The sequence below is a fragment of the Polyodon spathula genome, chromosome 25, assembly GCF_017654505.1.
Source record: "Polyodon spathula isolate WHYD16114869_AA chromosome 25, ASM1765450v1, whole genome shotgun sequence".
NCBI classification, from domain to species: Eukaryota; Metazoa; Chordata; class Actinopteri; order Acipenseriformes; family Polyodontidae; genus Polyodon; species Polyodon spathula.
The window spans coordinates 4,252,818-4,271,184 of NC_054558.1; the positions used below are offsets into that span (position 1 = coordinate 4,252,818).

The 18,367-nt window shown below is 45.2% G+C and overlaps 2 protein-coding genes across 2 annotated transcripts; both read left to right on the plus strand.

Moving 5' to 3' along the window:
* Nucleotides 1-1,443: 1,443 nt before the first annotated feature.
* Nucleotides 1,444-5,160, plus strand: LOC121299507 (protein shisa-4-like). The gene is made up of 5 exons (XM_041227258.1): nucleotides 1,444-1,680; nucleotides 2,472-2,649; nucleotides 2,858-2,991; nucleotides 3,463-3,657; nucleotides 4,084-5,160. Exons 1-5 carry the CDS (start codon nucleotides 1,620-1,622, stop codon nucleotides 4,122-4,124), a joined length of 609 nt encoding a protein of 202 aa, XP_041083192.1. The 5' UTR covers nucleotides 1,444-1,619; the 3' UTR covers nucleotides 4,125-5,160.
* An 899-nt stretch (nucleotides 5,161-6,059) lies between these two features.
* LOC121299506 (leiomodin-1-like) lies at nucleotides 6,060-12,636 on the plus strand. The gene is given in 4 exon segments (XM_041227257.1): nucleotides 6,060-6,562; nucleotides 9,747-10,838; nucleotides 10,840-11,031; nucleotides 11,620-12,636. Coding segments are annotated over 4 exon segments (1,572 nt in total). The 5' UTR covers nucleotides 6,060-6,301; the 3' UTR covers nucleotides 11,647-12,636.
* The last annotated feature ends 5,731 nt before the right edge of the window (nucleotides 12,637-18,367 follow it).

The window sequence follows — 18,367 nt, forward strand, 5'->3', positions numbered from 1 at the left end:
CAGGACATGAAGTCCCCATTTGTCTTCTGTGTCATTTATAGGATGTTGATGATGAAATATGAAGAAGTGAGTGACGGAAGTGATCACGTCCATAATGCTGTGTCGCGTGACACCTGTTCGCCTTTTGTTCCCCCCCTTTTTAGAGGGGAAAATAAAGAGAAGTAATGAAAAATGTTTGTGTTCTTATTAATTGATTTTTGAAGATTTGAAATCGCTAGCTTTCAAGACCTTCGGGTTTGGAGTTGGAAGTGGAAACGAAGAAGCAGCAGGACTAGGGCAGGGGATTGCATTGCACGCATTGCCTCACTCAGACCGCTCACTTACTAAATACCCTGGCATCTCTCAATAGATAACCGTCTCTTTTAAAAATATATTCATGAGCAAGACCTCTCGCAAGTAGAATGCTCTCCAGAAATGATCTCCTCCTAGGAAAGCAGCACAGCTGGGGATGAGCAGTTTGTGGTTGGATAACTTCACTCTGACTGCTTGCTGATTCAATATCCCTGTGCCTAGTCTTGCTGACGGTCCTTTGTTTCCACTGGTTTGAACACTACTGTGTGTGTGTGTGTCCGTGCGTACATATGTGTACATATATAGATAGAAGCCATGTGTGCATGCATGTGTGTGTGCGTACATATATAGATAGAAGCCGTGCATGCATGCATGTGTGTGTGCCTACATATATAGATAGAAGCCACAGACATTTCAGATGCCTGCATCACGTGTGTGGCAGGGTGCTACATTATACAATCATACCGAGGTGGGTGAAATGCTGACGAGTCCATGAACACGTGTCCCTTCAGCAGCGGAAAGGTCGAAGAGGCAAACAGTACCATCTCTGCAAAGCACTGATCACATCATCACAGTCTGCGCTATGCACTGTGTCCATATTGGACCGTTCTGAAATTAAAAACCAAAATGGAGATATTATATACATAACATTACTGCAGACTAAATATCCAGTTAAATAAATATATTTTGAAATGCCCGTTGTTCTTGGGCAGTGTTGGTATTTAGCGATATATACCACAGAATGAATCTCCCGGCTATTTCAAAGTTCACTGATGCCTTCTTAAAAATAAAATAATAAAGACAAAAATGCTTCTGCAATAACTGTTATTCGCGGAAGGGTTGTGGGCGCGTTTATCCGTGTCTGGTGTTATTCATGCTTTTGAAATCTAAAAATACTGCCCTGGAATTTAAAGAAAACATTGCGCCGACATTAGTGAAACGTGTGTGTGAAATGCACGGCGCATTGTAAAATCTGGAGCTTGCAGCTGTTTTCACACAGATCAAAATACTACTTATCCCATAATAAGCGGCGGTGCATTAGACTGCTCTCCAGGAATAGCTATTGCCGTGCCGCCCCTGCAGCGACGCTGTATACACCCGGAGCGGGCCAGCCTCTGTAACGCCGCCAGGATCTCTCAGCACGCAGCGCTGCTCGTCTGGGCTCCAGGTTTTCAGAGAAGTGCATCACTGTTCAGCTCTCTGTAGAAACACAGTAGGAACTGCAGTCTAACGAATTGAAGGCTAGAGACCGTTAGTTCGTATTTTATCAGGACCTTTCAAGGGAGCCGGACCCAGGGACGTTCACTGTTTTATATTTCACTGCAAGGATGTCTCGGGTTGCCGGGTTCGTGTGGTCTCTGCTGGTCACAGTCCTGTCCGCTTGTCAGGGTGAGTATTAGCAGGCCTCCGGGCAGAAGCAATGGTGGGCGAATGAATTAGCAAGATAACGGTGTAGCGGGACTGGAAATGCTGTTTCTAATTACGTTAATTAGTGTTAATAATTTGCAAAACCGCGCTAAGCAAAACACGGAATGGCTGCTGCGGATCTCATCAGGGAATTAAAACAGGCATTTTTCCCATTATTGGTTCATTTCAGTGGGAATTGCATTTCGACTCTGGTTGAAAATGACGTTACAACAACCTGACCTCTTCCACTAGTCCCGTGCTTAAACGTGACGGCAGGCATTTGTTTGTCCGTGACGTCATTCATTTTGTAGGATGCGCAGAACGTTATATTATTATTTTTTTTATTCAGAACATTAGTTCAGGGGATTTCGTCAACAATCACTGTTTGAGGTCAGTGGCTGTGTGTCTATAAGTGCTATCTTATGTGCATTGGAAAACCGTGCATGTTTAAAACAAATATTTAATCACCGGTAAGTAAACTAGCCCTACACGTGCAGCTGCCAAGATTGTAATTAAAATACCAAAACGCCTCATTGCTTGCCGCCGTGTAGAGTCGCTGCAATGCGAGGTGTGTGTGTGTTTTTTTTTTTTAAGCCCCTCAGTTTGCAGAAGCCCTCGTGTTCATTCAGGCAGTGTGTGCAGGATTGCATTGCTGTTTTGCAGTGTGTGCAGGATTGCATTGCTGTTTTGCAGTGTGTGCAGGATTGCATTGCTGTTTTGCAGTTTGTTTTGCAGTGTTTTGCAGTGTGCAGGATTGCATTGCTGTTTTGTAGTGTGTGCCGATGAGGACTGCCTGTGGTACCTGGATAAGAACGGCACGTGGCACAATGGCTTCGACTGCCTTCTGGTCTCCTTCTGCTGTGGAAACTGCCACCAGCGCTACTGCTGCCTGGACCCCTTCCAGATGATCACCGAGAAGCAGCAGAAGCGCTGCGTGCTGTTCCAGTTCAGGTAACGCAACACTGCCGGGCCCGTTAAAGGGAGGGTTAATATCGGCTGTGTTTAACTAACGTTCATATTCCAACCTGTTTAAATATCACGTACTGTTGGCTCCCTGGAATTCTCGATTGCTGCATCTGCAGGGTTGGGGGGGGTGGGGTCGTTCAGACCCTGTTTGTCGGTTCTGCGTGTCCTGATGCTCGTGTTCCTCTCCTCCCAGCCCCGCCACCGTCGCTGGCATTGCCTCGTCCATCCTGCTGTTCATGGTGATCATCTCCACACTGGTCTGCTGCTTCATGTGTTCCTGCTGCTACCTGTACCAGCGATGGCAGCAAAGGAGAACGCCTCACCAAGGTACTGCGCTGTGGGCAGAGCGCCCTGCTGGGCTTGGCAGGAGGCATGCATGGTTTGTTTAAACTTTTTAAAGTTGAAACGTTCAGGCTGACACAGCGGCAGCAGTCTACCCCCCCATCTGAAGAAGGCGGGAGCCGAAACGTTGCAGCTGATTATTAAAACAGAGCGTCTCTTTCCACTTTATCAATGACTTCTTTATGAAGTGTTTGAAGGGATTGCTGCGTGTTCTGTTGGGTCCAGGTTCTCCTGGGATTGAGGGCTGTTTGTTGGCTTTCAATTCTCTGTTCTCTCTCTCACCCTCTCCCTCTCCCTTTCCATCTCTCTCTGCTCTCCTCTCTCCTCCTCTCTCTCTCTCTCTCTCTCTCTCTCTAGCTCAGTTTTAAAACATTGTTTTCATCCCTCATTTTGGTTGCTCTTGTGTTTTTCTTCTAGTGTTTGAAAGGTCACACTATGTCTTTTATTTTGGCCCAGGTCAGCATATCCAGATGACCAGTTACCCGAGAGACTTCACATTCCCAGCCCAGGGCAAATCCGCGGGAGGTCCTGATGGCCCATACCCGGGAGCACAGCACTACCACCCCGCTGCCATGCCCCCTCACTACCCCTCGGCCGCGCCCCCGGCACCCTACCCGCCTGCAGACCAGGGGTACGGATATGGAGTGGCAGGTGAGAGACTGCCCTGTAGTGCTGGCATCACTCGCTGCACAGGGCTGTGCTTGTCAATGCACCAGTCCACCTTAATAACATTCGGAGACGTGGGTGCCTGTGTCCGTTTGTGCTGCAAATAATAGTCCAGTTATCAGAATGGTAACTTTGTACAGTCAGGCTATAGTGCCTGTGCAGAAAGGTAGGTTTGACCAAATGAAATCCTACACATTAGCGCTCTGGTGTGTTATAAAGAAGTAACCCAATAGAGGGTTTCATGACAGCCTTTCTGATCCCAAAGATTCCCAATGCAACGTTTAGGAAATGAAACTCCCTGCTTTAAGTCGGTCGCTCTCTCTCAGGGATTGCAGAATTGTCGTCTGTTACTCTGTGGGTTTTGCACTGCAAACAAAACTAATCCTGTGCCTTTTTTTTTTTTCTTGACAGCCCCCCCTCCCTACCCTCCCCCACAGTACAGCGGACTCTGAAGCAGCGCCCACGCAGGAGAAGGAGAGGGGAGGGTCTCTAGTGCGTTCAGCATCCCTGTACATGCTTCTGTAACGCTGGCTAACTTCGTGCATGCACTCTGTACTCTGCAGCATTTCATTGTGTTTGTCCTGAGCATGGGTGGTGCTAGGAGTCAGAAGGGACGGCACATCCCAGTGTGTTTTTAAACAAAGGGGAGTGTGGAGTGTGGTGTAAAAGACCTCTCTTTTGAATGAAAATGGTCTTCAAAAGCATTCTCTAGCTGTGCCTGTGAGGTGTTTGTTTTTTTTTCTTCTTTATTCATTGTGTTTAATGATATTCGAACCCTGATTCCCTGGTTGCTGTTTACTATACTTGACTGCTTGTGGAATCCATTTGACATAGGCATGTGCAGGGCGTGATGTCAGACCGCGTTGAGCATTTAAAGCCTGTCTCGTTGATGTGTTGGCATGCACCTCATTTGGGAATGTTTTATTGAGCTGTTTCAACAAGCCTAGTCACTGCCTGTGCTGAATGCATTGCTGTGGCTGTTTTAATTATTAGTCAGTGTCTTTTATATTAAACAGCGGCATCTAGTGGCACAGCTGTGTATTGCAAGCACTGCAGTCTGAAGTATCTCTGCAAACTCTATAGCTGATCTGACCCATGCTTTGTCTAGATCTGCATATGGAACTGAAGAGCCACTCCTGAGCTCATAGTCAAAGCACAGATTTAAAAAAAAAAAAAAGAAAAATGAATTGATAAATATCTATTTGCACTAATTGGCAGCTCGTAGCGGCTGCATAGTTCTCAGTTGAGGTGGAACCCTTCCTCTGCTGTTGCTTCTCTCGTTTGATTGTTTGTATAGAATAACATGATGGACAGTGATAAAAAAGAAAAAAAATGAAATTTCAGTGAATGTCTTTTATAAAAGATTAGAAATGTATATTTGTGTTTCAGTGTCCCCCCCCCTTCACCCACAACACAATGTTTCCCTCCCACTTCAGAAAGTCAACTTAGATTTGATGCCCCACCCTTATTAAATATATTTTATCTCAACCAACAATATTTCTCCATTTTTTGTGTGTGTGTGTGCGTGTTTTTTTTAAAACAGGCTCCTGAGCAAAACATTGTACTAGATTGTAATAGGGCACTAGAGATGATGTCATTGTGTCTTTGCAATGCTGTGTTGCACCAGGAACATTTTTTGAGCCTTAGGTGTTATTACACGTGTCAGCCACTAGATGTCCACATGCGTCTCTTGCACGGCTCAAACTGCACACTTCCCCCCAGTAAGTATTGGGACGTACACATAACAGATGATATTGTTTGTAGATGACACTTGCATTACAATGCATGTAAGGAAGTGACAGTGAGCAGAATTACACAAGTGGACCTACAGAGGGCTCCGTCCTGCAAATACATGCTACGCGAGACCATTGGAGGTAAAGCAGCTTCCATAAGAAATCCTGTGTTTCTCTCTGGTGATAGTCTAGAGCTCTCGCTGTAGGTACACACTGTTGCCTGAGGATGTCAGTAAGTCATGGATGTGCACAGGAAAACAAGCATTTCGTTTCATGCTGAAACACAAACTTCGATCACGAGGGGTCCTCGAGGACAGCTAATAAGCCATTGCAGTAAGGAGGCGTCTTGCAAACAAGACTTTGTAAGTTGCCAGTGTGATTGCCAGCCAAGTGCGCAGCCTGTCTCAACCCTGCTTTGCTTATAAAGCTGACCTCATGAACACATCATTTCTACACTGAAAACAGGCTGTTTCAGCTTCTGCAGCTCTCCCTGCGTCTTGCTCCCTTCTTCCTCTGATTGCCTTTAAAAGGCTAAATGTTTCGGCACTAAATTTGGGCATGCAGCTCCTCAGGATTCTGAGCAATGTCCTCAGATTTCAGCTGCTTTGATAGGCTGAGCAAAGCTCCCCACTGCCTTATCTGATTTGCTGAGCTGCTCGCGATTGCTCAGCCTCTCAGACTACAGACTTGGGCTGAGTCCATGCCAGTTCTGTTTTTGACTTGACATGAGTCCTGCCTTCTTCTTGCTTGGGCTGCTTTGCGTGGACACTTCAGCACTTGCGTTAAGGGAAATAAACCAGCACTGGGTTCTTTTTTTTGTGTCTTTTTGTGTCTCTTGATTGAGAGACAGACCCTTATTATTGAACAGGCTATTGGAACTACAACAGACAGCCAGCATGTCCAGGTGCAGAAGGCAAGTGAGTGAAGACCCAGACATTGATAATCTTCTGGCCGACCTCTCCCCCGAGGAGATGAAGGAGCTGGAGAAGGAGCTGGATGTGGAGGACCCAGACAACAAAGTGCCTGTGGGTTTGAGGCAGAGAAACCAGACCGACAAACACCCCTCAAAATACTACAACCGAGGAGCGATGCTGGACTACTGTGAGCGAGAAACCAAGAAGCTGATTGAGAGAGAGCTGTCCGTCGAGCAGGGAGAGGTGAGGCAGAGAGGCGATTGCCTTCAGTGTTTTAATCTATCAACCCCCACCCATAACTATAATGCAATCTGGTTTCACAGACTCTGATTAGCACCAGTCTGGGACTAGATAATGGTAGGCAGTCCAGGATTTGTGTTGTGAAAGCGATTGAATGCACAGTCAAATGAGTTAGTCATACTGTGGCTGTGGCTACAATGTACTCCCCTTAAGTGTGTTATATTTTTACACGTTAAATATTAAAGCTGTACTGCTGTACAAACCCTGTGTCACCAAGACTTCATTTCACATTTCATTCAAAGATTTAAAAATCCAATCTAATAAAATGGAGCATCAGAATGGTTCGGTACCATGAAATCTTTCTGGACTGCTGTGGGTTCTGAATTTGGTCTTGTGTTTTAAGACGGTCTCTTACCCCTTTGACTAAATCATAATAAAAAGTCAAAGCGTTGTGCACATTGGAGCCTCTCTGCACTCAAAGGAATAGTCACGTGTGTTTTAAATTTTATTCATGGGAACAGCCAGATCTGACTTGGCTGCTTTGCCTTGCTGGTGTCAGAATCTTTTCTTCTGGGCTTGGTTGAAAAATCCCAACGCTGTGTGAGATCTGAACGCACAGGGTGTGAGTGGTAGTGATGCTAATAAAGAAACAGGGTTTATTGTGTTGTGTGCTTGCGTAATAAACTTTTAACAAGGTGGTCTACGAGTGAGTTTCTGTAGCATTTCAACCTAAACACACTTGGAGAAGCCCTCCTGTACACTGCTAGAAGGTATGTGTGTGTGTGAGCCTGCGTGTTTGCAGGGGCTGTGTTTATACAGAAAAGGCTTTCCCTGCCCACATATTTAGAATGACATTTCTGTCGTCTTAATCATAAGCTGTAGTAGGATTGTGATCGTGTTGTGTTTGTTTATGACTGCTGACGTCTGTCTGTCCTGCCAGGACCGGTTTGAAATGAGTCTCATTATGTCACTGATCAGTTTTAGTTGGGTAACTCCAGTTTTAACCTTTTTTGGATTCTCAATATGGAAATAGAATCAGTGTCCTCTTGTGGAAACTCTGTGAAGCATGAGTGTCTCTCAGTGTTTAATTAACTGCTATTTATTTTAAAAGGAGAGAAAAAAACTTGTTGCTTGTTGCACATTGCCACTCCCCATGTGAGCTTTAGACTCGGTCCCGAAACACTTCCTGTGCTGTAGGTCACAAAGCCCGATTGAAGCGGGCTCGTTGGAGTCAGACTGCCAGGAAGTGCCTGGAAGCTTGAAGCAGCTGTTTGATCTGTTTCAACGTGCTCTGCTCCAGATCTGCGGCTTTAGTAATAAATACTTTACATGTGAATAGACACAAACCTTTCCATGATTTCACCAGTGTATTACTGGAGGCTGAGCTGCATCACAGGTCTGTTACACCTCTCGCAGGTGACTGTTTTCTCTGGGGCCGGTTGGAAGTCCAGTCCCAGCTTGCTGTTTCGTGAGACGCTTCTGTCTTTTCACTGGCTGTTCAGTTTGTCCAAAATGAAAGAGTTTTTTTTTTTCAGAACCATCTCGCCATGAGCGTCGATGAACATGAAGAAAAAACACGATAGCAGTCTGAAAAAAATAAGAAATGACCACGAGAGTTTATACTGATGCCTGCTGTTTGATAGAGTCCGCGAGGCTGAACACCACGCACTGGCAACCCAGCCTCGTCAATGAGACATCAGAGCAGGTTCATCAGGGAACTGCCCAGATAAAACATACCCTGTGATACTGTGTAAAAACCCTATGGCATCCTGTCGTACACTGCAGTGTGACCTGCAGAAGTTGTCGTGTTCTTGCACCTGTGCATGGTGTTAGTATACATGGGACACAGTTTGCATCATTAAAACCCAGGGCAGTCCTCAGAATGAGTACAACACACCCCTCGATAGTAGCTTGTAGCCCATATTACTCGATGTATGCTTCCTGTTTAAATCCCACATCTCTTCAGAGCTCAGAGCTAACTGAGGATGTGAAATATTGGCTCTCATTTCTGTTCATTCAGGGTCTCTCTTCCCTTTGAATGACTGCAGCGGTCTCTTCATAGTTCAAGCCCCTTTGTCCCTTAGCAGCAGCCAGCTGCATTGGGAGAGGGTGACCCATTGGCAGTGTTCAGGTATGCTGACTGTCTGGATACGTATGAGATGAAACCCTCTGCCATCAAAGCAATGAAGTCAGGTTGCGAAGCAGCTTCAAAGGACATTTTCACAGGTCTTATTTTTATGGTGTTAGCATTCGTTCCGAGTGGGTCCTGGTTGCATTTTGAAAGGTTGTGTTTGAAATATTGTTTTTTGTTATTCTGTGTGTTCAGGGACTTTGTGCTTTGAGCTCAGGAGCTGCTCAGGAAATCCAATGAAAACACTGCGGCCGCCCGGCCGTATGGTAATTGCAGAGCAGAATCCAGGCTAGGAGAGGAACGGCTGCTTTCCTGACACACCCTTGATCCTGCAGTCTGCTGCCCTGCACTGCTAGTTTCTGTTCTCACTTCCTTTTAAGGAAGGGTATGCGCGCTTGGAGAGCTCAGTAACTCTGCACACAAACAAAGATGCTGTTTTCAACGAATTCTTGTATTTTAAACACACCCTGGTGGAAAAATTCCAGCAATGACCAGCACGACTACCCTGGTCAGAGCTGGTGGCCGTACCGGTTTTCAACTGGCCATACTGGTTTTAAGACACGCCAAAGCTGGTTAGAGGGTCAGTTTACAAGTGCATTCATGGTTCTCATAACTGGAGGCGAGACTTTCATGCAAATGTATTTAAAATAAGAACGTGTTCAATGTATTTGTAAAGCCAGAGAGTGTTGTGTACCTGCTATAAAATCAACCGGTTTAATGTACAGGCTGGATTTCCAGTAGCGAACGTGTGATTGTTGGATTTTCAGCAGGGACAGCAGCTCAGGCTGTTAAGAAAACAAGCTATAAAATATATAGCGTTGAAATAAAGCAGATGAATGCATTACAGAACCCTGTGGTGTCAAGTTAACTCGTAACGCAGCTCTGTTTCAATGAACCGCTGCTTGCGTATTCACAAGAATATGCTGATCTGAGTTAACCAAGCAGTCTACATATAACTCTACTAAACAGGAGCTTACCCTTCAGTGTTAGTGTGGTGGTTTTGAAGAGCTTTGTCACGACACATTTACCAGAACATCTTCGTTTCTTATTGTTTAGGAAGAACCAGACAGCAGGGAATCCAAAGACAGCAAGCAGGAAAAGCCAGCGGAGTGCGAGCCGGGGAAAGACAACAGGAAAGAGGATCGGCTGAGAAGAATGGACCGGAGCCGTGAGGAGAGGAGCATCCGATCATCCAGCAAGGAGGCGGAGGAGAAGAGCCGGCAGGGCACAGAGAAACCAGAGAAGGACAGCAAGACAGGGAAGGAGGAAAGAACAGCGACGAAAGAGGACAAGAAAGACACCGATGAGGAACAGAAGCGCGTGGAATCCAAAAGCAGAGACGAGTCCAGCACCAAAACCTCCAAGTCAGAAAACTGCCCTGCTGAAGACGTGACGGACAGCCCTGTAAGCAAACTGAAAGAGGAGGAAGAGGAGGAGAAGAAGGAGGAGGAGGAGGAGGCTGCCCCCAGCATCTATGATGAAACCCTGGAGAAAATCCAGAACAACGACCCCGAGCTGACCGAACTCAACGTGAACAACTGTGAAGTGATAAAGACGGACATGCTGATCCGCTTCTCCGAGGCCCTGAAGACCAACACCTTTGTGAAGGTCTTTGCCTTGGCAAACACTCGGGCCGACGACCACGTCGCCATCGCCATCGGCGCCATGCTGAGGACTAACAAAACCATCAAGAGCGTCAATCTCGATTCCAATCATCTCACCAGCAAGGGCATCTCCGCCGTCATCCGAGCCCTGCAGTCCAACTCCACTCTCACAGAGCTGCGATTCCACAACCAGAGGCACATCTGCGGAGGCAAGACGGAGATGGAGATGGCCAAGATCCTGAAGGAGAACTCCACCCTGCTGAAGCTGGGCTACCACTTCGAGCTGGCTGGTCCTCGAATGACCATGACCAACATCTTGAGCAGGAACATTGACAAGCAGAGGCAGAAGCGACTCCTGGAGCAGAAGCTGGCCCAGGGAGAGGGGGAGAAGAAGGGCTCTCTAGAGGTCCCCAAGGTGGAAGGCTTTAACAAGAGCTCCCCCAGGCCATCCCCGAAGAGCTCCCCTCGATCTTCCCCCTGGTCCTCTCCAAAGGTCACCTCTACGAGTTTCTACCCTCCTCCTCAATTGAGAGGAGGTGGGGTGGGGGGGGTCGTGGGCGGAGCTATGCCCCCCCATGGTTTTACCCCCGCTCAACGGGGAGAACCCGAGGAACTCCCTGAGCCCCATCTCTGAGAGGAAGCTGGATGGGTGCTCCCCACCCCCTGCTCAGGAGAAGAACAAGCGCGACCAGCTGCTGGCCTCTATTCGCTGCAACAATAAGAAGGGTCTTAAAAAGGTAGGGTTTGTATTGAGAAACACTGAGAGAAACTCCAATTCCATGACAAACATTATGACTGCAAGTCTCCGGCCCTGGGGTGAGCAAGGGTAAGCTTACATGAAATGTAGGAAAGTAACCCACAGTAAAGGTCTCCCCCAGTCATTCTGCAGTCCTAACAAAATCTGTACACTATGCATAATCTTTAATAATGTAAAGACTGGTAAGAGACATGTTTTCAGTTTCTATATGTAATCTGACTCTTGATCAGACCTTGAATTGATATTCTGTAAACTGATCCCAGCTCAGTCTAGACCTCTGAGAGAGAAGCGGATTAAATAATTGAATAAATCGGTCATGCGTTCCCATTTGCTGTTGCAACCAAATAAAAATACAAAACAGCTTTCAAAATCTGCCTTTATATATCAATACACGATAACATTAAAACAAACAAACAAACCTTTATGATCTTATTCTTCATAATCTGTTCCTTCACATTTGTACATAAACAAAGTATTTCACTGGATGTATAATTCATTTTCCCAGCTGGTGTGCATAATGAACTGCACCAGTAACCCATGCTTTTCCACTATCTCTCCTTCTCGCTAGGTTGAGGTACCGAAGCTATTGCTATAAGGACAGGACATCTCAGTGACCTTGAGGAGATTGCAACCCTCAATTCATCTTCATGACTCTTCCAACTAGACACCAGGATGCAGTCTCGCCACTTCAGAAATGCAAGGGTCTTTGTTCACACGTTTCACTGCACTCGAGAACTTTGATCTGACTTGACGGCTGGTCTCAGCCTGGTGTTGGCTGACTGCGGTGGATTCAGCAGAGAGATTCAATTGAAAGCCTGTTGTATTGTTAGTCTGTTAGGCATTGTAGTGTAAGCACTTGTCTCTTCTTGGCTTTGTGTGTGGGTTATATACCACAATATGTCAGTGGAAGGCTGTTGAAATGTATGGGATGGGGTGCAGTCTGTCTGGAAGTATAGTATTCAGCAGAATGCTGAGAATATTCCAAAGGTTTTAAACATTTTAGAAGGTGGGAAAGAATTGTTTTTAATGTGTGAACTTGTGGGATTGGGTAATCATTTGGGAGGCTGTGTTTTAGAATATTAAGTGGGTAATATTAAGCCAAATAGAAATACCTTTTTCTTACAGTTGAAATGTCTTATGTACAGAACACATAACAAGGCGTTACCAGTCCTCTAGTTTTGTACCGTTTGCTTTCTTTATCCTTCTCATCAGATGTCTTGTATATTAAACTCTTTTATATGCATTTGACGAGCGGGCGATGATGTATTCAGGGAGAGTGGTCTGAATGGGTACAAATGAGCGCTCCAGGTAACAGACAGGGAGCTCAGCAATAGCTTTCACTGCGCCCAGCAGCAGCAGCAGCAGCAGCGCGGCACGGAGCGGCACGGAGCGGCACAGCTCTGCAAACATCCCATCACCGCTCTTCCAGCTGCTGCGCTGCAGAGACAACGCGTGCGTTTATAGAAACGCGTGTGCAATAAAGGAGTGACACGCTTCCTTTCATTAGAAACAGATTCTCGGATATTCCGAATCTGCTCTTTCTGTGTACATCGTTATACCCCAATCAGTGAAGTGGTAGTGTTTTTAAAATATATATTTTAAATAAGGAGGTGCGTGCGTTTTAAAGAACCATTGAACGACATGCCTTTCTAGTGCACTTAAGTGCCTTCAGCTAGAAATCTTCAACGGCAGACCTATGAAAGACCACCAGTGGGGAGAATCGGTTTCCCTGTCGTGTGGTGAGAGGTCCTGTTTGAATTACTGAAGACTGGGGACCACTTTCATAATCACGTTTGTGTTTGGAGTCTGTTAACGCCCTAGAAGCATCAGCACGGCTGCATGTAGGGTTCATGTTTCAGTGATTACAGTGTTTTAAATATTACACAGAACATGTCATTCTTGTCATACGGTGGGTTAAGTTAATGCCATCAGTAATTTCAAAACAGAATTTTAAGGTAAAACTTTTTTTAAAAGATAGACACCCCTTACCGGCTGAAACGCTTGTCTGCTTGACTTGCATCATCACGGTTCACAGTCTGTAAACCTCTCGTTTTTAAATGAGTAATGTGTGCTGTCAGATCCCTCTCTTTCTTTTACGCCTCTGCTTCTTTATTATAAAGTTTTGGGGGTAAATCTAAATCTCTGCAGGTTTTGACAAAGTACAACAAACTTTCTCCAGGGCCATAGACTCTGAATGGAGCAGTGAAAGGATCATTTAAACGAAGGGGCTGTCACACACTAAAGGGATTTCTATTTTCAACAACACAGCTGGGGTATGTGTGTGTAAAAGACTGCTTAAGACTTTTCTGAGGGTTTTCAATTCGTGATTCAAGTGTACATATACTCATCTACAGGGGAAAACTGCCAGTACGTTTACCGACATGCAAATGTGTTTGAAGTCGACGCTGTTTTTCGATAGAATTTTGATGTGCTGAATATGTAATTGTTTGAATGTGTAAACCCTGATTCAGTAACAGACACACCGGTATGCACGTCAGCAGAACAATAATGATCGATTATTGTACGATAAATAAACTTCTCACCGTCAGCAATAAACAACGGAATGCTTGTGTTCAGCTTGCTTTGAATTCTGATCATATCTATATGGAGAGAGTCCAAGCAGATTAATCCCAGCAGGGTTTAAAGGACTGGCTGCAAAGGAGAAAACACAATGAAGGTGGGGGGCTGGTTGAAGACTTTAAAATTTTAAAAGGAGCTGATATAGGTAACCTGAACCAATACTGTAAGCGCAGCAGCCCAGGATTGAATCACGTGAAGACCCTTTGATTGATCTAGCCTGCGTAAGGTATGTCTATGGTAAGAAACTGAACTCTTAGTCCACACACCTTACACAGATTATCAAACACACACACACACAAAAATGTTTTTTAGTCAACAATAAACACTTTGACCATACAAAAAAATAGAACTCAGGAGTTGTCTCAGGATGTCGTAATTAGCGCCAGGAAGTCCAAACTTCAAATAGTGTGCCAGCCCGAAACCAAAACTGGTATTTCTATGCAAACGTGTCTGGTGGATTATGTGTCGCACAGCACCACTAATGAGAGACTAGAAGTGAGTGTGTGTGTGTGTGTGTGTGTGTGTGTGTGTGTGTGTGTGTGTGTGTGTGTGTGTGTGTGTGTGTGTGTGTGTGTGTGTGTGTGTGTGTGTGTGTGTGTGTGTGTGTGTGTGTGTGTGTGTGAGTGTGTGTGTGTGTGTGTGTGTGTGTGTGTGTGTGTGTGTGTGTGTGTGTGTGTGTGTGTGTGTGTGTGTGTGAGTGTGTGTGTGTGTGTGTGTGTGTGTGTGTGTGTGTGTGTGTGTGTGTGGTGTGTGTGTGTGTGTGTGTGTGTGTGTGTGTGTGTGTGTGTGTGTGTGTGTGTGTGTGGTGTGTGTGTGTGTGTGTGTGTGAGTGTGTGTGTGAGTGTGTGTGTGTGTGTATGTGTGAGGCTTGTCCACCTGAGTAACATGCGAATAAAGCGAGGGAGAGTGAACACTGCCAGCAGTTCTGAGCCTCGCTGCCCTGTAGAAATGCCTATATTTGGTCATTTTAATGGAACCAGTGTTTCAAGTTCATTTCTTAATTATGGATGGAAGCCAGCATGCTGTCTGGAAACCGTTTGCTTATAATAGACCTGGGGGTGGAACAGGGAATAAGATTCCTGGAAGACCATTCACATAAACATTTCTTTTTTTTCAATGTATTTATGATTTCTAATAATATCTGTGTTAGTGCGACAGCGCTGCTGGAACGCTCTATAAAGACAAGCCCCTAAATAGAAATGCTAAGCTGTTGTCTTTGCTGTTCCTGCAGAAAATGTTTTCAGAGGGTTTTGTGGGCTGTCTGGTGAAACCCTCCTAGCGCTTCACTGCACCTTTTGTGATCGTAAGGGGAAAGATGATGATAACCCACCAAGATATCGTTTTGAGAAAATCAGACTTCACTTGGGACAGATTGATACAGCCAGGGATTCCTTCACTAATGATACAGCCAGGGATTCATTCACTACTGATACAGCCAGGGATTCATTCACTATTGATACAGCCAGGGATTCATTCACTATTGATACAGCCAGGGATTCATTCACTATTGATACAGCCAGGGATTCATTCACTATTGATACAGCCAGGGATTCCCTCACTATTGATACAGCCAGGGATTCATTCACTATTGATACAGCCAGGGATTCATTCACTATTGATACAGCCAGGGATTCATTCACTATTGATACAGCCAGGGATTCATTCACTATTGATACAGCCAGGGATTCATTCACTACTGATACAGCCAGGGATTCATTCACTATTGATACAGCCAGGGATTCATTCACTATTGATACAGCCAGGGATTCATTCACTATTGATACAGCCAGGGATTCATTCACTATTGATACAGCCAGGGATTCATTCACTATTGATACAGCCAGGGATTCATTCACTATTGATACAGCCAGGGATTCCCTCACTATTGATACAGCCAGGGATTCATTCACTATTGATACAGCCAGGGATTCCTTCACTATTGATACAGCCAGGGATTCATTCACTATTGATACAGCCAGGGATTCATTCACTATTGATACAGCCAGGGATTCATTCACTATTGATACAGCCAGGGATTCATTCACTATTGATACAGCCAGGGATTCATTCACTATTGATACAGCCAGGGATTCATTCACTATTGATACAGCCAGGGATTCATTCACTATTGATACAGCCAGGGATTCATTCACTATTGATACAGCCAGGGATTCATTCACTATTGATACAGCCAGGGATTCATTCACTATTGATACAGCCAGGGATTCATTCACTATTGATACAGCCAGGGATTCATTCACTATTGATACAGCCAGGGATTCATTCACTATTGATACAGCCAGGGATTCATTCACTATTGATACAGCCAGGGATTCATTCACTATTGATACAGCCAGGGATTCATTCACTATTGATACAGCCAGGGATTCATTCACTATTGATACAGCCAGGGATTCATTCACTACTGATACAGCCAGGGATTCATTCACTATTGATACAGCCAGGGATTAATTCACTATTGATACAGCCAGGGATTCATTCACTACTGATACAGCCAGGGATTCATTCACTATTGATACAGCCAGGGATTCCCTCACTATTGATACAGCCAGGGATTCATTCACTATTGATACAGCCAGGGATTCATTCACTATTGATACAGCCAGGGATTCATTCACTATTGATACAGCCAGGGATTCATTCACTATTGATACAGCCAGGGATTCATTCACTATTGATACAGCCAGGGATTCATTCACTATTGATACAGCCAGGGATTCATTCACTATTGATACAGCCAGGGATTCATTCACTATTGATACAGCCAGGGATTCATTCACTATTGATACAGCCAGGGATTCATTCACTATTGATACAGCCAGGGATTCATTCACTATTGATACAGCCAGGGATTCCATTCACTATTGATACAGCCAGGGATTCATTCACTATTGATACAGCCAGGGATTCATTCACTATTGATACAGCCAGGGATTCCTTCACTATTGATACAGCCAGGGATTCATTCACTATTGATACAGCCAGGGATTCATTCACTATTGATACAGCCAGGGATTCCCTCACTATTGATACAGCCAGGGATTCATTCACTATTGATACAGCCAGGGATTCATTCACTATTGATACAGCCATTCCACACATGTAGCTGTTTTACACTTGCATCAGCCTCAGTCTCGAATGTGGAGTTATGAAAGAAACACATGTGTTGCAATCAGCAGGACCCCACCTGCCACATGCTATACCAACAGGAAATGATGTCAGCTCGGGTTGGGAACTTGTTACTTGTAACACAGGAAGTATTTCTTCCAAACCTGGGAAACCAAAATGTCAGCCACGAAACAAGCAATGTGAGAGAATGACACTAATGAGAGGCCAGGTAGGTATTTTAAAGCTGTCTTTCCTTGTTGTTATTGCTGGGGGGGATATGAAGCCAGATTGAACCAGCCTACATTGGACCGGGAGGCCTAGTTTGAGTTGCTGTATCAAACCCCAAGTCTCCCTGCCTGGTGTGCCGTGCAGCAGCCTGAAACCGTGCCTCCTGAAACCAAGTCCCAAGCCGTTAAGTGGCTTCGTATTCCCTCAGCTTAAGCCAAGGAATTGAAAGTGAAGAGCAGGATATAAATAGGTCAGAAATAAACAAAGGAAATCTGAAACGACTCTGAAATGCTTCTGAAGAGCTGTTCTCTGTGCTGTATCCCTGTACGGATGCTCAGTGAAGTGTCACAGTGTTTCATGAGGAGGTCATGCTGCATTAGCAACCTCACATCACACCACCTTCCTCCTGAAGAGTTTCCAGCCCCGGGGTATTAAACCGAGGCTCTGTGTTTATCTTAAAGTTTAAACAAGACGGAGCTACCAAACACTCCCCTGAACGGCTGCTAATTCATTCACTGCAAAGCTGCTCATTCCTCGCATTCACCGCGCATCACTGCTTAACGGGACAGCACACAGGAATCAACAGCACAGAGCAGGGAGTTCTCAAGGGAGTGTGTGTAAATGATGTCATGAAGTGTCTGTTTCTATGAGGCTGCGTACCCTTACAAGGGGTTTCACTGGGTTTAGGGGAGGTGATGTTTACAGTACACGCTACTAGCACGCAGGTCCCAGGTTTCGTGAACTGGAATGCGGGTTCAGACTGTCTGCTGAGATTGGAGACGAGAAGACAGGTCTGTTCTAATACGCGTGGCTTTCAAAACAAGCATAGCGAACAGCAGTGCAAGGGCTTGCTGGCTTCAGCAGAGAGGTAGCAGATAATAATGTTGTCTGCGGTTGTGAACTGTGTGTGGAGAGGCGGGGCTGTTTTTTTTTTTTTTTTTTTGAAGAAGAAGTTTTTCTACACTGCCCACTCTTTTCTTTTCTAACTGACTGCAAATTAAGTGGGAGAAATTTCATTCCAGCCGTGTCACCAATTTTCCACTACCAGTGCATAAACCTGACAAGACCGCCCCCTACTGTTCACAGACAAACAGTACAGGTCTCGCTTCATCAGCTGTTTTCCTGCAATGCAAAATGTGCATCCTTTTACTCAAAGATTGCAGAATACTAAAAATGTAATGTTACAGGGGGGGGCACCTGCATTGCATAGCATAGTATATTATAAGATAGTATTCTAACTCATATCATTATAATGAGTGACACTATAGTTAGGCACACACAAGAGTTCAAATGTGTTTCTCCTCTGTGTTGTAACATGCATCACCCAGGTGGAGTCAGAAAAAAACAACAGCAAGAAAAAAAAAAAAAAAACAAGCTTT